Source organism: Entelurus aequoreus, linkage group LG03, assembly GCF_033978785.1.
Source record: "Entelurus aequoreus isolate RoL-2023_Sb linkage group LG03, RoL_Eaeq_v1.1, whole genome shotgun sequence".
Lineage (NCBI taxonomy): Eukaryota > Metazoa > Chordata > Actinopteri > Syngnathiformes > Syngnathidae > Entelurus > Entelurus aequoreus.
This window is the reverse complement of record NC_084733.1, coordinates 95,028,286-95,052,283: the sequence shown is the minus strand read 5'-3', so window position 1 is coordinate 95,052,283 and position 23,998 is coordinate 95,028,286. Positions and strand designations below refer to the sequence as shown.

General features: G+C 38.5%; 1 protein-coding gene across 1 annotated transcript in view; it reads left to right on the top strand.

Annotated features, from left to right (window-relative positions):
- The window catches only part of LOC133645995 (CD2-associated protein-like), a 146,332-nt gene that overhangs the window by 1,101 nt on the left and 121,233 nt on the right, over nt 1–23,998 (top strand). The window contains exons 2-3 of the mRNA XM_062040918.1: nt 12,919–13,076; nt 19,950–20,118. Coding sequence (XP_061896902.1) covers nt 12,919–13,076; nt 19,950–20,118 — 327 coding nt within the window. The remainder of the gene's footprint in view (nt 1–12,918; nt 13,077–19,949; nt 20,119–23,998) is intronic.

Genomic DNA, 23,998 nt, shown 5'->3' with positions numbered 1-23,998 from the left:
CAAACTCTAAACTTAGCCTCCTATTCCAGCAAGTTGACTGAATAAACCACTGGACTTTGTGCCAAGTTGACTGAATAAACCACTGGACTTCGTGCCAAGTTGACGTCAAACAAAATACACCTTTATGCTCTTCTTATTTGACAGCAGTTCACTAGTGTAGAGTTTGTAGAATAACTCCAAACACAGGAAGTAAACAACGTTTTAAAAAGCATATCAACACTATTGGAATAATCAATATTATCCGCGAATAAACCTTTCTCATAACTCCTTTTGGGACACGTTTAGCTGTGTGAAAATGTTCTTTAAAGGTTCTTTTACTGAAGTGTATGTTGAATAGTGACGTCACGTATGAACATTTCTCATCACGGTTATTGTGAGCAAGATTATTATTTTGAATGTGCTCAACATTTTCTAAACACAGTTATACTGAAATCTTTCAAGCAAGTTTCATTACAAGTAAAACCCCAACATATAACATTGAAAATGACTTCCTTTGTAGGAGAAACATTATTGTAGATACAAACATTGTTTCAGTAGAAATTTAATGTGCAACAAAAGCATTACAAACTAAGTAATATGGCAGAAAAAAATAACAACATAAATAACTAGAATGAATGTGAAAATTGTGCAAGATAGCACTTTATGGCCATAATAGATTCCAAAATAACAACTAATGTAAGAATGTTGAAAGATGGCACCTGATGGCCATAAGTTGTAACTGCACTTTTTGTCCATATAGATAAAAATAGTGTTCATGTATGAGATTTAAGGCTGCCAATTATGACCAAAGTAATAATTAAGATTAATGTTATCAAATCATGACATCATATCATGATTACTGATTGTTAGGTAAAGCAGTGTTGGGGTGTGAACATAATACCATCATGTCTAAAAAAAAGTCTATAGATAAACATTATCCATATATCCAAAGACAAGTATTATTTTTTTATTTTTTAATAATATCAACTTGTAAGCTTTTTGTCCTTACATGATGCCTTTATCTCTATTTTGAACATTTTGATAGATATTATTATTTATTTAAGTTATGTACATTTATATGTACTGTACATGTAGATGCTGTATCGGGACAGATCCATTAAGAGTTTGAGCAGAAATATGTCGTATAGGAATTAACTATACACAATAACACATTAACAATGTGCTATGTCATATTAATGGTTTTTAAAGTAATACCTTTGTGACATGAAAAAAACACAAGTAATGTAATAAAACCTGGTGTTTACTTTTTGACATCAAAATAAAACTCAAAGCAGTTTGGCTAATGAAGATTAGTCTAATAGACAAGCTTTGTTCTTCTCCAACTCCTCCGAGTGTTGCAGTAAAACAGTTTGGCCAACAGGAAATAAACAGGAGTGGCACCTCTCACATCGAATACATAATCGTCACAACCTGCGTTCAATTCGATGAGATTACAAAACATTTTAGCTAGTATTGATGTTATTTGAACACTGATACAGTTTGTTTTAAATAAAGGACGAAAGTAACAAACTAAAGACTTTATAAACAATTTGTGACAACGTTCACAACACATTACCTGCTGCATGTTTCCTCACATCATTAACTCTCAGTCACAGCAGCTGATGAACGCTGTATTGAGAAAATAAAAGCAACGTCAAATAGTTTTCTCCTTGGCTGTATACTTTTAGTGTGGGGACAATATTGTCCACACCTGTCTCCATCTAAACACAGCAGTGCGTTCTTAAACGCAGGACGGGAAGCGAGGGAAAATGACATTAAACCAAGCCCTTGGCTCTGTTTACTGCGAGGGGAAATCTCCGGAGCAAAGTCTGTGTAGTTAGTTCGCCATGATTATCAAGCCAAACGACGCTAGTACGCTTGCGCCTGACTTCGTTTTCAGGAAGTCAGTAGTGTTGCCTTAAATTCATTAATAAATGACGGTTTTCGGTAATTAAAAAATTAGATGGTATTATTAACCGTCTGGAATTTTTTCGCGGTTTATCATTATACCGTTTACCGTTACATGCCTAATGGTGTATTACACCGGTGTCTAACTGCAGCCGCGGGGACCAGATCTGGATTCACTGTTATCATTGACCCACTTCCGCACAAGTCACTATTCAAACTTTCAGCCTCATCTGAAGTTAAAAGCGTCTTACTTGTAACTGTTATGATTTGTGGCAATGTGCCTTTAACTTTGAACAAGTTGCTTCGAGTGTGTGCAAAGAAGATAGATTTTCCAATAAACTACTTTTAATGGCGGGCTCGGTGCCTACTGTTTATGGCAGTGGAGGAGACAATGAAATGGTAAGAAATAACAGTAGGTTAGAAATGTGTGAATGATATGTTAGCTCAAATTGTTGTGTAGCTAGCTTAGCCTTCCACTGTAAGACAATCGCATCACTGTCCTGCTGCATAATAAATAATTATTTTCCTAAACAATATTTTTAATTGGATCAGTGCCTACTGTGTTGGCAATGGATGAGTAAGTTATATAATCCTTTATTATGTTTGCAATGTAGCTTGTAGTTTAGTTTATAGCCTTGAGCCTTTATTGTTTACAACTCAGAGCAGCTGTGGATCGCAGTTATTTTGGTGATATACTTGTCAATATACATGTACACACCCAGGGTCTAGCATTAGAAAGTTACGGACTGGGTAGAAGTTTAACCTTAGCCAGTTCCAGACCTGTACGTCAGCCCGCATGATTTGGTTCTCCTTCCTTGGTGCCGTCAATAAACCAGGGTGAGCCTGTTGATCTGGCTACATCATCTGGGTTGTCAAACAATTATCCATAGTGCACAATGAAGGCAAGAAGGCAACACAATGTGACAGTGGGTGGTGAATGCTCAATCAGAATGAGAGTGTGGTGAGGTGAGCTTCATTTGCATCTAACACCTCTCAAAATGAACAGTCTTGAAAGGGAGCAATACATGGCTTGAAAATAGGTCTGAAAAAAAATTCTGTGCACATTTTTCAACAAAGAACCACCGTTGCATGTTACGTAGACCACATGGAAGTGTTTTAAATGTAGAACAAAAACCACGATATGACCCCTTTGAGTATGCAGTTTAGTAGGGTTGGGCAATATATTTGATGTTATATGGTGATAATGCATGCAAGCGGGCAACTTAGTCCACTACCTGTTTTACAAGTATCATCCCTGGAAGACGAGAAATAGCTACACTACACATTATAGCAGGATATGCTAACCGCAAGCTAGACCTCTGGAATGTAAACAAAGGTGGACAAATCGATACAAATATCAACAGTAATGATACCAAGTAGTCCATACCACAGTGCCAAGATCGATATTTATTTTACTATCAAAAGATCTTTTGTCTTATAATATTCTGTACACCAGTGATTCTTTGTCTACTACAAAATGCAGTTTTTGCTGACTAACAAAATATATATTTTTTGATAGGAAAAAGAGTTATTTTCCCTAAACACAAAACAATACAAAATGAAGTGAAACTGTAAGAGTACGCACCGTATCATGTGTTACCTGTACCGTCGCACCCCTACTAAGTACTATTTTTAATTGCTGGTCTACATGTCAATGACATAGTCAAACTTGTTGTATATGAAGATTTACTACTTACCTCATGATCAATGAGGTTTGTGGCCATGATTTCAATGAATGAGATCCATGAAGTCATGTCATCTACTGCTATTTAATAATACTGTTAGGGGTGTTTCAACAGCACTTCCATTAATATCATAATTTGAGGTTGCTAATACGATACAGGGACGATATTATTATTTTATTCACGATTCAGTCACCTTTCAGCCTAAAATTCAGTGTGACTGGGAAATAAATAGTGGACACTGCACTATATTCCTCTTATTTCTTGTTAGGGAGTTATGTATGAAATAGTTACAGTTATTACAATCAAATAAACAGCAATTAATGGCCAATGCATTTACATTTGATTTAAATAGTGTGCAACCAACACTTGGGTTGTATTCACAAGAGGAACACTTTTCTGCTTTCATTTTCAGTCTTCAAGAAATGTTCAATAAAAGTACAGTAACCAACATTTTAACAGTAGATTTGCCTGTCAATTTGGCTTTTGTTTTTCAACATACAGTTGGGAAGGGAATTTCTATGCCTCCATTCCTGGGTGAATCTCGTGTGAGAGGTAGAGGGGGGGTGTCATTAATTTAGCAATTCAGTGTACTGAAAATGCTGAAAAGCGCCACTTTATATATATAAACTGAAACCGTGGTCAAAATTGGAATTGCCACAAAACACATTTTAGGATGTTCAACACTTAACTGCCATCTAGCGGCTAAAGTGGATAATGCACTCCTCAATTGATCATGTTTCATGTGTCAGGTAAACCATAACGAATGGGGCCATATTAATCCCGGTATACCGTACAACCAAATAAAGTTCCCCATACAGTATCTGATCTCCGCCTAAAGGACATGGTACCAGGTGTGCCCCCTCATCCCTGGTGATGGTTGGTGTTGTTCCCAATTTCTATTGTCTCTTATATTTATTAGTTTCTGATGAAATAACTTCTCCTTGGCTGCCATGTGCGTGTTGTGTGTCACACTTCATGTTGATGTGTTCTGAAAGTTGGTGTGACTTCTGTTTTGTCCGTTGCGTCTTTTGTAGTTTAATGTTGTGTTGTGGCTTTAAATTATTGTGTTGTGTCGTTTGTATTAGTCATGGCTTTTGCAACCATGCTGTAGCTGAAAGTTTTTGTGTTGTATTCAATGATATTGTCGTGTGGCGTTTGAGTTTATTGTGACCTTTTTCAGCCACCGTAGCTATCTGCCATTTTTGTTTTGATGACGTCACATTCCTGTCAAATAGACTTAACATTTAACGTCATTATATTCAAAAGTGTTAAACTTCATGTAAAGTCTGCCGCTCTTAAATCCAATTTTTTCCTTTTTCTAATATTGATCAAATCGATCGATTCCATTTTAAAGCAATCTTGGAGCGATATCTATCCTCCGGAAGGCAAACTTGCAGAGCAAATGTCAATATACTTAAAATGTAGGAATATATACCGATCTATCGACCATTTGTTACACTCCTATGTTTAAGTCTATCATTTAAAAGTGCTTAAAAGTTTATATCAAGGCTGCCATTTTTTAGTATCTATAAAATCGATTGACTATCTTTTAAAGCGATGTTAGATAGATAAAGATCTTCCGGAAGGCCAATTTACAGATAAATGTAGTTGAATCTTAGGAATATATATCGATGTGGTGGATGAATGGTTAACCCTAGAAAAATGCTACTACTAGTAGTAGATATACATTTCCTTAAATGAGCAGACTATGACCTTTTAACCATGAAGTAGTATCTCAACTATTTGGTTGAGATCAATACTATGGAGTCCAGAGGTGGCAATCTTTGGGCACTTCACGACTCCATTACTATTCAGGAGCTACGTTTCGACCATTGACGCATCTTTAATTGATGTATATTGATGCAGTTTGACATTTATTTTCATTTCCCTAAATAAGCATTCATCACTTACAGTGTATTTGTAATAAGAAAGAGTTGAATTAATTGCCATTACATGTAGGGAAATGTGTGCAAACCTGGAGCATAAGTGCCCTAAAATCAAGGAGCTGGTGGCAGTTTTTGGCGAAGTGGCCTGCTTCGGTCAGCCAAATTTGACTTTATATATAATAATTACATCATCTATTATTGACTTTTACTAATCCATTTTAGGATCACCCCATGTCCGAATTGCGATGCATTAAAACATGGATTATTTCCCACACCTAATGGAGTGTATTGAAAAGGAAAAATATCAGTGATTTATTATGCTTTTGACTCAGCCATGGGTAAAACATTTTTCCCGAGGCTTGTCAAAGGGGTAAAATAACTGGACAAATAAATACAAATGATTTTTCTTGCTAATAAATCAGTTGAATGTATCAGTCAATGAGATGATGGGACAGTGTACATGCAACATTTATTTAGTGATTGCAAGCTGGAATGATCAAAGCCTAGCAACAAACAACAATTAGCTCCACATGTTCATGCCTGATCAGGACTTGACAAAATCACGGCAGGAATTAACCCCGTCCACAGCCGAGTTAGTTTGTCATACATCTTGTTCTCTTAATAGTGTATTACTCCTAACATGGCCTGTTTATAACGCAAGAGTTATGAAACCTTCCTTCCGCATCTCTTGAGGTGTATTTGAGTGCTTGGGCGTGTGTGCACGTGCTTCAAGAACTTTGCTATGTTGCAAAACAGGTTACACACCTGACTTGCTTCACATCATGTCATTGAGCATCCCTTTTTGCATGTACCACTGGAATGAAGTCATGAGTAGGGATGCACCATAATATTGACAGTAATGGCAATTATCACGGCACATAGATCATTCCCATAATGAAAAATCAATTGATAAAATGAGGTGATAATAATGAAGGCTTATCGTATTTGTGTTTATCGTTGGTCTGTGTTGTGGCTTGGATCCTCAAAGCATCCCCTCCCCTACGTTATGCTCACATATTTGTCATGCATGATACTGAATGTTGCCTACTGACTTTCTTTATCATGTAAGGAGACATTTTACTCGCAGTTTGCTTAACTTGTTCTGCGGGTAAACATACTTAACTTCAAGGCAACACATGTGATTACCAGTAGTCACTTTAAAATTCACCATGGTGGAGGTTTAAGGAAGCATGCTAAGCTGAGAGCTAGCGTTAATGCTACAAACACAAAGTTTAAAATTCACCATGGTGGAGGTTTAAGGAAGCATGCTAAGCAGAGAGCTAGCGTTAATGCTACAAACACAAAGCCACAGGACTGATGAGAAGTTTGATGAAGAGTCAACTGTTTGAAAGACAAATGCCTTAGGGTGAAAGAACTTGACAACTAAATGAATTTGTTTGTTTACTTCATAGTTCATCTGGAGGCACATAAGTTATATTTTATTTGTGGAAAATGCCCTATATCACTTAACACTCTTTATGTTCTACAACAGAATGTTGCCCCGTAATTGCATTTATTTCATTTTTGTCAATCAACAAGAGATGTGACTCTTTGTTTGAGTGTTGTTGCTAACAGCAACGCAGCATCTTTAATATATGACTCACTTCCACAGTTTGATGGTGGCATAGCAAAATAATTTTTTTTTAACGTGAAAACACATTTAATATATTGTATGAATGGATATATGTAGAAAACAAGACTTTGATCGCTGAAACAGCACTGCTGATGTTGTGATGACGTCAGCAAGACTTGTCGGGAGCAAAGGTAGCATGTCTGCGATGTGAATGTACTTGAATGTGTGGCACAGCACATGTGCAATATGCACATATGAAGACTTGTCGGGAGCAAAGGTAGCATGTCTGCGATGTGAATGTACTTGAATGTGTGGCACAGCACATGTGCAATATGCACATATGAAGACTTGTCGGGAGCAAAGGTAGCATGTCTGCGATGTGAATGTACTTGAATGTGTGGCACAGCACATGTGCAATATGCACATATGAAGACTTGTCAGGAGCAAAGGTAGCATGTCTGCGATGTGAATGTACTTGAATGTGTGGCACAGCACATGTGCAATATGCACATATGAAGACTTGTCGGGAGAAAAGGTAGCATGTCTGCGATGTGAATGTACTTGAATGTGTGGCACAGCACATGTGCAATATGCACATATGAAGACTTGTCGGGAGCAAAGGTAGCATGTCTGCGATGTGAATGTACTTGAATGTGTGGCACAGCACATGTGCAATATGCACATATGAAGACTTGTCGGGAGAAAAGGTAGCATGTCTGCGATGTGAATGTACTTGAATGTGTGGCACAGCACATGTGCAATATGCACATATGAAGAGGACAGTGGTGCAGCACAAGGCTGTTGGTTGCAGACAACAGAAGTAAAGCGTCTCTAAACACAAGCACAGTGGCAACTGACGTAAGACCCTAGAATATAAAAGAAGTGGTCAAATATGTACTTTTTGTATTTAAATGTGCCAGAAACTCAACGTCAAGTTTTGCTGAGAATGAGCTACTTTCAGGACAGCTGAGGTGACTTCATTGTGGAAGCATTAAACAGTGTTAGATCATCATTGGACAAATGCTGGGCTGACGCTGAATGTCTCTGGAAGTGGGAGAAGTAGGAGCTGGACTTTAGATGACATCATCTGTCTGAGGCTGAATCCCTTTGAGTGACAGCAAAATTAGCAAATCAGCCACCTTGAAATACAAACTACAGCATTTTTCAACTTCCATTCCGTTGTTCCATGTTAATGAATTTTAAAACCTTTTAACTCTTTGTAAAGTTTAGCATATTTATGTCTTTAATCTGTTATTGGAGACTGTATTCGTCTTTAGAGAGTAGCTGAAAATGAGCTTTCCTTACTTGAAAGACCAGCAGCTGCCACTGGTCTCCAATAACCCTAGAAAAAGATGCTAAGTTTGTTGCTGATCATTCAAAAAAAAAAAAAAAAAAAGTCAGTGAAAGGATGGAAGAAGCCTCTAGTACCTTTTATATAATATAAGGTATGGTGTACAATAAGTAGCAACAATTGAAAAATAAGGCAAAACAATATAAGAAGAAATATTTGTTCATTAGGGCTTCACAATTTTGAGAAAAAACTTAATTATGATTTTTCTTTCAAATTGCCATTAAATTTTTTTTTTTTACATATAAATGCATAAAAATGCAAAAATGATGAGTGAAAAAATCAACATATTCTTGTCTCAAGGTGCTGCACATTAGAACAATATGCATTACTGCTCATTTACTTTAAGAAGCATTTGTTTTGATGCATGCAGACTCAGAGCTGTTGTCTACACCATGCTCTTAAACTGAAGAAATATATGATACAAATTATACAGTGATCATAATGTTAATGTAATCACAATATATACGATAATAATAATGCAAGTAACCATTTAAAATAATATAAGCGGTGGAAAATGGATAAACTTTAATGTCTCATTACTGTATAATTTTTTTACCATTACACTGTAATTGGAAGGTAAATAACTTTTAATTATTCTAAATAAGAAAACAGAAACAAAATGGACTTTCATCTCTGTAAGCAAAAATGTAACTTAAATAAATATTGGAGAAAAAAAAAGAATAAATATATATATATATATATATATATATATATATATATATATATATATATATATATATATATATATATATATATATATATATTCATTTTTTTTCCAATATTAAAATAGATAAATAAATATATATATATATATATATATATATATATATATATATATATATATATATATATATATATATATATATATATATATATATATATATATATATATATATATATATATATATATATATATATATATATATATATAAATGCAGAGCTATTTTTTTTTTTTTTTTCCCCCAACATATTTTATACATAAAAATGTCACAACAATTTAAAAAAAGTAGGACAAGTATTTTTAGTGCCAGCCCTCCTTCTGGACAGTGTATACTAGAGGTCTTACTTCTGGACAGTGTATACTAGAGGTCTTACTTCTGGACAGTGTATACTAGGGGTCTTACTTCTGGACAGTGTATACTAGGGGTCTTACTTCTGGACAGTGTATACTAGGGGTCTTACTTCTGGACAGTGTATAGTAGAGGTCTTACTTCTGGACAGTGTATACTAGGGGTCTTACTTCTGGACAGTGTATACTAGAGGTCTTACTTCTGGACAGTGTATACTAGAGGTCTTACTTCTGGACAGTGTATACTAGGGGTCTTACTTCTGGACAGTGTATACTAGGGGTCTTACTTCTGGACAGTGTATACTAGGGGTCTTACTTCTGGACAGTGTATACTAGGGGTCTTACTTCTGGACAGTGTATACTAGGGGTCTTACTTCTGGACAGTGTATAGTAGGGGTCTTACTTCTGGACAGTGTATACTAGGGGTCTTACTTCTGGACAGTGTATACTAGAGGTCTTACTTCTGGACAGTGTATACTAGGGGTCTTACTTCTGGACAGTGTATACTAGAGGTCTTACTTCTGGACAGTGTATACTAGGGGTCTTACTTCTGGACAGTGTATACTAGGGGTCTTACTTCTGGACAGTGTATACTAGAGGTCTTACTTCTGGACAGTGTATACTAGGGGTCTTACTTCTGGACAGTGTATACTAGGGGTCTTACTTCTGGACAGTGTATACTAGGGGTCTTACTTCTGGACAGTGTATACTAGGGGTCTTACTTCTGGACAGTGTATACTAGAGGTCTTACTTCTGGACAGTATATACTAGGGGTCGGCGTGCTGACATATTTTGCAATTAACTCTATCCAGCCATCCATTTTCCTATGTTAGGCACATGCACTAACCCTTGTAACTATTGTAGGCACATGCACTAACCCTTGTAACTATTGTAGGCACATGCACTAACCCTTGTAACTATTGTAGGCACATGCACTAACCCTTGTAACTATTGTAGGCACATGCACTAACCCTTGTTCCACCGTGCTGACTCTACCCAACTCCAAATTGTTAGTGTGTGCGTCACGTGACCAGAAGGCACATGTTGTCATTAGAAAATGCTATGAAGTATTGTCACCAATGCAATCATTCATATGGATATTATACAGCACTCCAGGTTGTAGACTCTACTTCCATGAAGGTATGCCTTTCCTCACTTGGCAAATGGCTGAGGATGTTTCAGCCGTGTTTGAACATGTCCAACATGTCTTGTATTGTAGGCTGCATTCTATACACTTTTGCTCTGCTGTAAAAATACAACCTATCACTCGGACAGTGAAAATACCATTTTTGTCGTTTTTAGGCTATTCTATATTGGTGGACAACACATGGGGCAGCTTGCTAATATGAAAAATAACTTCATTGGTTAAATGTTGTCTCTCAGCAAACTTGAATAGTACTAGTAAACAGATGTAGTAAATACCAAACCAACTTCACTGGCTTCAAACATATGGTTTCTCAAGTGTTGGACAAAATGAAATGAAAACCTCCAAGCACCAGAAGGTAGAAGTTTGGTGCAAAGGAGAAAGAAACATGTCATTCTGCATCACACAAACAGCAAATGACTGACTTGTATCCTTTTGCTGTGCAGGTCTGTATAGTGGGAGCATTTCACTCACACATGAATTGTGAGAGTAGAAACAAATAAACATGGAGCACACGTGCAAGTACACATTTCAACCATTTCATTGGCACTTTGCTCCTAAAATAAATCCATACAAAGGGTATGAAAGTAGAAAAGAAACATTGTCAGTAGACCATACAAGCGCTGTAGCAACCCTGTGTACATAGTATCTCTGCTCTCACCAAATGCCAGTTCAGATGTCATTTCAACTATTAAACATACAGACCTAATGGTAATTAAATAAACAAATAAATAAATCCATACAAAGGGTATGACAGTAGAAAAGAAAGTAGACCATACAACCCAGTGCACAGACGTGTACATAGTATCTCTGCTCTCACCACATGCCACTACCACTGCGGGTGTCATTTCAACTAATAAACATACAAACCTAATGGTAAGTAATAGGGTTTCTTCGGGGGGTTAAAAAGCATTAAAAGCCATTAAATGGATTTTGCGAAAATGAGGTCCTTAAATGGCATTAGAAGCTTTAAATTCGATATCCAGAGGCATGAAACAAGTTCTGCCTGGTTCAGCCCCTGATTCCATTTAGCCTGGGACTCTAACCTGGGCCCTTTGAATGAGAGCGCAGCATGCTAGCTACCGAGCTAAAAGCCTGAGCTGTCAACTTGGTATCCAACATTGCCCTTTTTTGGAATTTTGCCTATCATTCGCATTCATTATGAGAGATATGACGATTGATGTTTTTTTGCATTCTAAATAGTAAATAAATGCGATTAAAAGTCAGCTTACAATGGAGCCTAGGGGGGCCGTTCAATTCTGGCTATAGAACCCCTAAAGATCACTTCAATTAGGGTTTTATATACATGATGTAAGTATATATGTTATGTAGTAACATTTATAATAACATTTAATATTTACATATTTTGATCATTTTAAGCATACGCGGCGCATTAATGTAAAACAAAGCATCACAGGGTTTGCTATTATTTCAATATCACTTATTTATGCTCACTGCAGACTTTATGAGAGCCGTTAAACATAATAAAACATCACTTACTGTACGATGTCATTAGGATGCCGACTGTTGGATGTTCATATATTCCCTTTTTAGATGAAAAATCTCTCATCATTCTTGTGAAGAAACGGGGTGTGGGGCCGGGGGAACAATCGCTTTTCATGTCTTTCTCGCCAACTCCGGGTTGGAAATGGCTGTCAGTGTCCCAACTTGTCGGATTACTTACTCAGATGTCTCATGTCCAGGTGAGAGGCATGATTTATGATCTAGAATAAAGTTCCATGGAGCAGGGAAGCAAGGAAGCAGCAGACCACTCCATGATGTAAACACACGGAATGATCACGTCGCTGCTATAAACAGTTGGTCTGCATTAGCACTTACAATAATAATATCACTCATTCTTCTTAATATTCCACACACCAAATGTAAATGGAGTATAATAATTAAATGGTTATTTATTGGATTTTATGGGCAAAATAGTGGAGCTCCCATTGCCTCCCCTCTGTAAGCGGACTTTTATTTACGTTTACTTAAAATTTAGAATGTCATGTCTTTCATAATAATAATAATAATAATACCTGGGATTTAAATAGCGCTTTTCTAAGTACCCAAAGTCGCTTTACATGTAGATGATGATCGTGGTTGATATGCAACATTCCCCAAAGAGTGCACTTCCCCTCAGTGTTGATTTAGACATCATTTTGAAATATAGTTTTAGTCTATGGCAGAAGTATTGAACTGAAGCCCAAATCACCTTATTCTCTGTGGATCTAGTATTTTTTCAACATTCTTTTTTTCATTCTTCCCCTCTTTCTCTGCTTCCTCTTTCTTTGTCTTTTTCTTTTTCATCCTGCGCCTGGAACAGAGGTTGTGGTGGAGTTTGAATACGAAGCGCTCCATGAAGATGAGCTGACCTTGCGACCTGGTGACATCATAAAGAATGTCCGCTGCATCGAGGAGGATGGCTGGATGGAGGGAGATCTCAACGGTAAACATGGACTCTTTCCTGACAACTTTGTTAAGGTGAGCGAAAGCATGTTTTTTTTAATAAGTTGACCACATAAATGCAATTTTCTTTTTCACTATGCTTGGATCTGTGCTAAACATGTCGACTAATATGCTCATGTAGGAAGCCATCAGTTGCCTCTGCATCTGAGATTTTGTTTTCCAGAGGCATCATTATAATATGCACTAAGACCTCAACCACCGGTGTGGCGCGGTTGGGAGAGTGGCCCTGCCAGCAACCTGAGGGTTCCTGGTTCAATCCCCACCTTCTACCAACCTCGTCACATCCGTTGTGTCCTTGAGCAAGACACTTCACCCTTGCTCCTGATGGGTCGTGGTTAGGCCTTGCATGGCAACTCCCGCCATCAGTGTGTGTATGTGTGTGTGAATGGATGAATGTGGAAATAGTGTCAAAGTGCTTTGAGTACCTTGAAGGTAGAAAAGCGCTATACAAGTAAATCAATCAATCAATCAATCAATGTTTATTTATATAGCCCTAAATCACAAGTGTCTCAAAGGGCTGTACAAGCCACAACGACATCCTCGGTACAGAGCCCACATACGGGCAAGGAAAAACTCACCCCAGTGGGACGTCGGTGAATGACTATGAGAAAGAAATATAAATAGTAAACCCATTTACTATTTAACCTACCAACTCAATTGGTTCTAGGACTGAGCTTCTACCTCAAAACAACATTGAAACGAATTGAAATCAACTCAGTCCGTGATTGGGCCGGAATAGCGGGAATAAAATGAATGGAGTGAGCCCTCTTGTATTGGACTAGCTTGGTCAGTTTGCTAGAGGCGGGGCCTCAAATTATACAAGGCCTCAGCCTTGTAATTTTGACAATATTGGTCAACTCTACAGTATTGAATTAATACGCACACATTTTTTCTGGCCCTTGGGCCATTCCGTAGCATGGCAAAATGTCGCTGTGTTTAGTCACTGATGTGCCACAAGCTAGAAAATAGCAAGCAGCAATGGTAAAAAAAAGGGTACATTACAGAAAGCCCAGGTCCAAGCCATGGCCCGAGAAGACAAGACTATTTTCATCTTCGATCAAAGTGAGACGTCACCACTGTAGCATTAGTCTGTTGGAGTGTTTAGATTACAGCTTAGTCCACATTGAAAACATCAAATGTCCATTGTTACTGGTCTAGTAAGATGGAATAATAGCTCAGCAGAAAGGCAACGTGGTGGGCAGGAAGTCTAGAGTCACTTCTTTGTACAATTGTTCAAAACATGTCAAACAGACACCTTCTCAAACCTACCACGCACTTCCGGCTTCACAAAATAGAGCTGCGGGTCACATCCGGTCTAACTACACTAACAAAATGAAAAATGGTCTTACATTACGATCATGCTTTGTCAAAGATGTTTTGTAATGTAATCTGTGATATTTCTGCCGAAATAAATGCTAGTACATCAATTGAGGAACATGTAGGGGGACATTTTCTGGCAATACAATGATGCGCGCCAAAAGTAAATAAGGCACATAGCTTATGACCAATAGATACTGGGACTTCACATATAGGTGTGTAAATACAAAAAACCCAACTATTTGAAAAAAGTGACTAATTTAGTGCATGGAAACGTAGTGGCTGTAAAAGTACAGTAAATAATCTCCTTCTGACGGTTCAGTTTGCTGCTTTTTTGAAAGCTGTAAATCCTTAATGATAGTAAGATGTGTAATCTTCTCAGGAGACTGGGTTTGTCACCGTGCTTGGCTAGTTAATCTGCTGAAGAGCAGTACTGGTGCTTGAACTTTGGTCTAACCTCAGCCACTGGCACTTGTACTTCATGGATTGCTAAACGTCATGAGACACGCCTTGGAATGAAATGGTCTAAACTTCTCTGCTTTGACTGACCAGGATTAGTTGACATGTATCTTCTACCGTGGAGCTTATGATTTGATGTAAATGTTTATTTTTGCTTTTGCTGTTGTTCCTGTGTGTAACATTTCTGGTTAATGGAGTGATTTACAGTGCCACTGAAGACACATTACATAACTCACGGTTAAAATCCTTTAATTTTCTCTAAAATCGACAGTGCGCCTTATAACCCGGAGGGCCTAATGTACGGCATAATGCTGGTTGTGCTTACTGACCTCAAAGCTATTTTATTTGGTACATTGTGTAATAAGTGTGACCAGTAGATGGTAGTCATTAAACATACAAGTATTATTATGGTGTGTGTATAAGGACCGCAAAATGGCACCTATTAGCAGACGTATTATCTGGCGTTTTGTTTCGCAATATTACGCAAAACCAACTTTTCTTACCTTCTGGTACCTGCTGATCTGTATTTGGGATCTGCATAAGTCCTGAAACTTTGCGCGCATCCGCCTTTGTAGTCCGTGACGATGGCGTAGTGAATAAACTTCTTCTTTTTCTCTATCTTCTTGTTATGTGACACTCATCCGCCACTGTTGCCATTTCTAACATAAAGTAGTGTAAAGTTCTTACTTATATCTGTCAGTAAACTAGCTATCATAGCTATTTTTAATTTTCCTGAGGGAACTCTCCTGAAGGAATCAATAAAGTACTATCTATCAAAGCACTAAAAACTGTAGTGAGTTTACATTATTCACCCAAGGAACTTTAGTTATTAGAGAGTTCCGGTCACGGGACACATTTCGGGCGTTGTTGTTGCCCCCGGATGACAGAGCTTCTCACCCTATCTCTAAGGGAGAGCACCGCCATCCGGCGGAGGAAACTCATTTCGGCCGCTGGTACCCGTGATCCTGTCCTTTTAGTCACAACCCAAAGCTCATGACCATAGGTGAGGATGGGAACGTAGATCGACCGGTAAATTGAGAGCTTTGCCTTCCGGCTCAGCTCCTTCTTCACCACAACGGATCGATACAGCGTCCGCATTACTGAAGACGCCGCACCGATCCGCCTGTCGATCTCACAATCCACTCTTCCCTCACTCGTGAAAAAAACTCCAAGGTACTTGAACTCCTCCACTTGGGGAAGGGTCTCCTCCCCAACCCGGAGATGGCACTCCACCCTTTTCCGGCAAAGAACCATGGACTCGGATTTGGAGGTGCTGATTCTCATCCCAGTCGCTTCACACTCTGCTGCGAACCGATCCAGTGAGAGCTGAAGATCCTGGCCAGATGAAGCCATCAGTACCACATCATCTGCAAAAAGCAGAGACCTAATCCTGCAGCCACCAAACCGGATCCCCTCAACGCCCTGACTGTGCCTAGAAATTCTGTCCATAAAAGTTATGAACAGAATCGGTTTTCCTATGAATACAATCGGTGACAAAGGACAGCCTTGGTGGAGTCCAACCCTCACTGGAAACGTGTCCGACTTACTGCCGGCAATGCGGACCAAGCTCTGACACTGATCATACAGGGAGCGGACCGCCACAATCGGACAGTCCGAAACCCCATACTCTCAGAGCACTCCTCACAGGACTTCCCGAGGGACACGATCGAATGCCTTCTCCGAGTCCACAAAGCACATGTAGACTGGTTGGGAAAACGCCCCTGCACCCTCAAGGACCCTGCCGCGAGTATAGAGCTGGTCCACAGTTCCACGATAGGACGAAAACCACACTGTTCCTCCTGAATCCGAGGTTTGACTATCCGGCGTAGCTTCCTCTCCAGTACACCTGAGTAGACCTTACCGGGAAGGCTTAGGAGTGTGATCCCAGGATAGTTACAACACACCCTCTGGTTCCCCTTATTAAAGAGAGGAACCACCACTCCGGTCTGCCAATCCAGAGGTACCGCCCCCGATGTCCACGCGATGCAGCAGAGTCTTGTCAACCAAGACAGCCCCACAGCATCCAGAGCCTTAAGGAACTCCGGGCGGATCTCATCCACCCCCGGGGCCTTGCCACCGAGGAGCTTTTTAACTACCTCAGCAACCTCAGCCCCAGAAATAGGAGAGCCCACCACAGATTCCCCAGGCACTGCTTCCTTATAGGAAGACGTGTTGGTAGGATTGAGGAGGTCTTCGAAGTATTCCCTCCACCGATCCACAACATCCGCAGTCGAGATCAGCAGAACATCATCCTCACCATACACGGTGTTGAAGGTGCACTGCTTCCCCTTCCTGAGGCGGTGGATGGTGGTCCAGAATCGCTTCGAAGCCGTCCGGAAGTCGTTTTCCATGGCTTCCCCGAACTCCTCCCATGTTCGAGTTTTTGGAACTGCGGCCTAGGGTGTCCTGGTGCCAAGTGCACATATGGACACCCTTATGTTTGAACATGGTGTTTGTTATGGACAATCTGTGATGAGTACACAAGTCCAATAACAAAACACCACTCGGGTTCAGATCCGGGCGGCCATTCTTCCCAATCACGCCTCTCCAGGTTTCACTGTCGTTGCCAACATGAGCGTTGAAGTCCCCAGTAGGACAAGGGAATCACCCGGGGGATCATAGTATATTGTTTAAAATAAAGACATTCCTTTTTACTAACAGACAATAGGAAATGTTTTTCTTTGCTAAGGGGAGTTAGCAATAGAATCATGCTGGTCCTTCTGCCAAATGATATGTCAAACATGCCTGCCACAACAACAGATGCATCTTGGCTTCTTTCTACTTTGCAAAAACTGTACATGAGGAAACAGTGCAGAAGGAGGTATTGAAGTTGTTGTTTTTACCCTGGAATCCAATGCCACCCTCCTGCCTCTCTATCAGCAGTCAGTGACATCACAAAAGATAGAAGATGAAAGACTGTGTATTAAGGGAGTATTGCTACAGCATCTTCATGGTTCACCACATACCTCGCCATGAGGTCATGGTTTGGAAAATGTTCGAGTTATTATTAAAAAACAAACAACTATGATGTATTATACTATAATTTAGAAGGTTTATACTTTATAGTTTGTTTATTTTTTTATGTGTTGCATATCTATAAAGGGGTGCATATATACCTGCTAATATATATGCAGGTAAGTACAGTCATGGCCAAACTCCCGTTTGTTCCTTTTTTTTGTGAGTTCCACCAAAATTGCTTGTTTTTCTAAGTACATTAGAGAACAAGTAAAATACAGAGAGAGCATAGTTATTAACCCTTTGATCAAAAATGTTTTATTTTATATTATTTATTTCATATTGATTCTTAGACAACACATTTGCCAAGTACCAGTCAGCAGCTCCAGTCGGTGAATCAAATTTCACCTTAACACTGTATATTTCTCTGTAAATACACCTTAACACTGTATATTTCTCTGTAAATACACCTTAACACTGTATATTTCTCTGTACATACACCTTAACACTGTATATTTCCTTTACACTGTATATGTCTCTGTAAATACACATTAACACTGTATATTTCTCTGTAAATACACCTTAACGCTGTATATTTCTCTGTAAATACACCTTAACACTGTATATGCTTCTGTAAATACACATTAACACTGTATATGTCTCTGTAAATAACCATAACACTGTATATTTCTCTGTAAATACACCTTAACACTGTATATTTCTCTGTAAATACACATTAACACTGTATATTTCTCTGTAAATAACCATAACACTGTATATTTCTCTGTAAATACACCTTAACAATGTATATTTCTCTGTAAATACACCTTAACACTGTATATTTTTCTGTAAATACACATTAACACTGTATATTTCTCTGTAAATACACCTTAACAATGTATATTTCTCTGTAAATACACCTTAACAATGTATATTTCTCTGTAAATACACCTTAACAATGTATATTTCTCTGTAAATAACCATAACACTGTATATTTCTCTGTAAATACACCTTAACACTGTATATTTCTCTGTAAATACACCTTAACAATGTATATTTCTCTGTAAATACACCTTAACACTGTATATTTCTCTGTAAATACACCTTAACACTGTATATGTCTCTGTAAATACACCTTAATAATGTATATTTCTCTGTAAATACACCTTAACACTGTATATTTCTCTGTAAATACATTTTAAAACATCTGTCCACTTCTCGTAGCTTTGCGTATGGAAACAACCCGACTCGCAGTTCTGTCACATTTTCATCCAGTCTGTGGAACCTTTGGTGAGCCAGACCTGTATGCTGGACATTCAATATTCTCTAGAGAGTTTTTTGTACAATTTGTATTGGATTAGATTTGTATGTTTCTGCTCGTATTTCTTTTATTTGTTTTTATTGCTGTAGTATGTTTTTCTTCTGTGATATGTATCCCCTGGGTGTGAAATGAATGACTATAATATTGTATGTCCAGTGTAAGTGGAGTGTGGATGGTGGAACGCTTCAAAATGTGGGAGTTTTTCAACTTCCACAATCCCCTTTCATTTTGATGGGAATTTCCTGGAAAATGTGGAATTTCAGGAAAACCGGGAATTTTGTGGAATATGAGATATATAACTGAATGTGTGTGGGATCTGAACCGAGGATGTCGTTGTGGCTTGTGCAGCCCTTTGAGACACTTGTGATTTAGGGCTATATAAATAAACATTGATTGATTGATTGATTGAGGGACGGTGTTGGAATTGTTTGAATGGGTTGACAAATGCGTATGTAACCATTTTAAATAGAGAAGAGGTGTTTTGGGAAACTGGGAATTGTTCTAGTATATAAAAATGAATATCTTGAATGTCCTGACTGAAAGGAATGTTTTGATGGTGGAATGGTTGAAATTGGATGAAAAAGTGAAACAATTTAGTTTCACTCAATTAAACAAACTTACCATTCTGGACTTGTAATATCTTTGTAAGGGGGTAAACTTTATAAAATGAGTAGTGGATCAAATACTTGTTGTCATGTTTGTACAAAGGTGTTTTTGTGTACAATATTGTAAAAAAGGTTTAGCTCCAGTAGACATTTTTACATTTTAAATCAAATTAATAAACAAATCAAGACAAAGTTCTTATTTAAAATTGTTCTCACTTCTGTTGTCTAAGGAAGTAAAGAAGGAGGCCAAGGAAGCAAAACATGAACCCAAAGAAGAACCTCAGCAGCCTGTGAAGAGAGATAAATCTACAGGGACTGTGGCCAACTTGGTTCAGAGGATGAGCACCATTGGCATCCCGACTGGTGGCTTCCAGCCACGACCATCAGCTGCTATGAAGAGTAAGAATGATCCTCAGATCACCTTTTTGATATATTTTACATCCTGATGCTAAAGGCATTGAAATATCTGACTAAATAGTAACATCAATGAGGCACCACGTCCACCAGAAGTGACCACGAGGAGTGTCCCCCCCCATGTAACATTGGGTATTGCTCCAATATTAGCAGAAAAACCCCAAATGATTGTATCTAAAATGTCAGATATAAGATCCAATACAAGTAGTCCTGCAGAGCTGCATGGCCAGATCACATCATCCAAATACGTATGATTATTCCTTCTATTTGACTTGAGCAAAGACATGCTTCATTTTTAGTCATGACCACTAGGTGTCGCCAAAACACAAATTAACATTCCACTTCTAAATTTGTCATATGGTGAGTGTTTCTCATGCCTACCATTGCTCTTTGAGTATTTTCACTGGACTAAATGTTTCTAACATTCCACACTACAAAATTAAATGATGTACTTTTCTGCTATAAGGTGAGTGTTTCTCATACCTACCTTTGTTCTCTGTTTGTCATTTCACTTCATCAAGCCTTTTCTACTCTACAAAATAATGGTATGTGCCGTGATATCGTATTGAATGAATATAGGCCAACACATGTATTTGACACAGTTCCCGTATCCCAAATCACTCACCTCAGGATTTCTACATTAACGTAACCGCGGACGGGGTTGCAGAACTGGCCAATGAAAACAGAATGTGCTGGTAGACGTGGAATATCTCCAAAATTGACAGAAATATGATGAAATGTTGTCATTGTGAGGAAAGTGAACATTTGTCTGAGGAAATCATGTGTCTGGGACCGCTCATTCATCGCCCCTATTACATACCTTATATACGTTTTTTTACATTTGATGTTTTAAAATAGTTTTTACTGTATATTTATTTGCACTGGAATATTGTTCCTGTTTTTTTATTTAATATATTGTGATTACACCGCAGAGAGTGGAAAACCCAATTTTGATTGACAATAAATACTTGGATCGATTTGAATCCCAAACTAAATAATGTGGAAACTGCAACTTAAGTCTGCCAACAAACTAGGAAGCTAATGCTACGCAGGAGAAACCTTGCCATGCTTGTGAACCAGACCCCCAATGCAAACTCAAAGAACAGACAGGACAGCATGTGCTACATTGAGAGGCACTCTTTTATTTGTTTTACTCAAGTTATCACCCCACTCAAAAACATAGCAGCTGTCAATGGAACAAAAACAAGGCTATGCTGCAAAACACTTCATACAATTTCATAAAACACACAGAATAAGACAAAGCAACTTCAAAAAATCAGAAAACAAATGAACGAGATGAAACACTGTAAAATGTCATAAAACACGAAAATGAAAGACAAAAGACTTTCCCAAACCAGAAAGGGAATGTCCCAATTCACCGACTGAGAGCTAAATCAAGTCGCTACTTCCTCATTCGGGCTCTGCAGACATGATCATGAACAAAATATTTGGCTGCTTTAGCTCTCAATCCCAGACATTCCTTTCCTGCTTTCTGCACCAAACCACTTGCAATTTCAGAAATCACATAAATAGAAGCCAAACTAACTTACAATTGAAGAAAGCGTAAAAGGAATGTCCCTAACTTCATCAGCCAATGGTTGTGTTCATGCTCGCAGAGCCCGAATGACAAAAGAAATAGATTGGTTGCTTGTAATTTGGGACATTCCCTTTCCGGGTTATGACATTCGAAAATTGTTTTGGCTTTTGTGTTTTCTAGAATTGTGAAGTGTTTTGTCTGTTGTTATTTTGTTGTCTGTAATTGTAATTTGTTTCAATGGATTGTAAAAGGTCTTGCCCTTCCAGGCCACCATAGAGGGCACTTCCAGCCTTCACAGTAACACAGATGTGCAATTTTACTTTTTTTCCGCCTCAAACGGCTTGTTTTCTAAGGTGGCATCATTTTTTCAATCTATCTTTTATCGACGTGTTTACTTTCGTCTTAAAAGGTGGCATTATTTTTTCAATCTATCTTTAATCGACGTGTTTACTTTCGTTTTCTAAGGTCGCATACTTTTTCCAATCTATCTTTAATCGACGTGTTTACTTTCGTTTTCTAATGTGGCATAATTTTTTCAATCTATCTTTTATCGACGTGTTTACTTTCGTTTTCTAAGTTGGCATCATTTTTTTCAATCTATCTTTTATCGACGTGTTTACCTTATGTCGACTAGCTGTATAGTAGTAAAAACTTACAATAAAATGCTCAAATGACCCCATCAAAGTTGTTATATGAGAATATAAAATGTTATGTAAAAACACAAGAATGAAAAGAATTTGAAAGGCCTACTGAAAGCCACTACTAGCGACCACGCAGTCTGATAGTTTATACATCAATGATGAAATATTAACATTGCAACACATGCCAATACGGCCGGGTTAACTTAGAAAGTGACATTTTAAATTTCCCGCTAATTTTCCGGTTGAAAAGGTCTATTTATGATGACGTATGCGCGTGACGTCAATGGTTGAAACGGAAGTATTCGGACCCCATTGAATCCAATACAAAAAGCTCTGTTTTCATCTCAAAATTCCACAGTATTGTGGACATCTGTGTTGGTGAATCTTTTACAATTTGTTTAATGAACAATGAAGACTGCAAAGAAGAAAGTTGTAGGTGGGATCGGTGTATTAGCGGCTGGCTGCAGCAACACAACCAGGAGGACTTTGAGATGGATAGCAGACGCGCTAGCTGCCGACCTCACCTTGACTTCCTCCGTCTCCGGGCCGCCGACCGCATCTATTATCGGGTGAAGTCTTTCTTTGCTCCGTCGATCGCTGGAACGCAGGTGAGCACGGGTGTTGATGAGCAGATGAGGGCTGGCGTAGGTGGATAGCTAATATTTTTAGCATAGCTCAGTGAGGTCCCGTTGCTAAATTAGCTTCAATGGCGTCGTTAGCAACAGCATTGTTAAGCTTCGCCAGGCTGGAAAGCATTAACCGTGTAGTTACATGTCCATGGTTTAATAGTATTGTTGATCTGCTGTCTATCCTTTTAGTCAGGGGTTTATTTATTTTGTTTCCATCTGCATTTAAGCACGATGCTATCACGTTAGCTCCGTAGCTAAAGTGCTTTGCCGATGTATTGTCGTGGAGATAAAAGTCACTGTGAATGTCCATTTGGCGTTCTCGACTCTCTTTTTCAAGAGGATATAGTATCCCAGGTGGTTTAAAATACAAATCCGTGATCCACAATAGAAAAAGGAGAAAGTGTGGAATCCAATGAACCCTTGTACCTAAGTTACGGTCAGAGCGAAAAACGATACGTCCTGTACTGCACTCTAGTCCTTCACTCTCACGTTACTCATCCACAAATCTTTCATCCTCGCTCAAATTAATGGGGTAATCGTCGCTTTCTGGGTCGGAATCGCTCTCGCTGCTGGTGTAAACAATGTGGAAATGTGAGGAGCCTTTCAACCTGCGACGTCACGCTACTTCCGCTACAGGCAAGGCTTTTTTATCAGCGACCAAAAGTTGCGAACTTTATCGTCGATGTTCTCTACTAAATCCTTTCAGCAAAAATATGGCAATATCGCCAAATGATCAAGTATGACACAGAATGGATCTGCTATCCTCGTTTAAATAAAAAAATAATAATTTCAGTAGGCCTTGAAGAAAAACATGATGCTCAGTGACTCCTCCTCCTTATGTCTGTGTACAAAGTCAATGTGCAAGCAATGGCTAGTTTCAGTTTGGCTACAACCGCTTCCACCAGTCAGACCGGTCCACAGAAATGGCCTCCAGTGTCTCCACTCTATTTGTTCCTGATTGGCTGTACAACATGTCTGTAGCACTGATCACTGCTTTGTTCTAATAAGAATAGACACTTTACAACATGTCTGAAGCACTGATCACTGCTTTGTTCCAA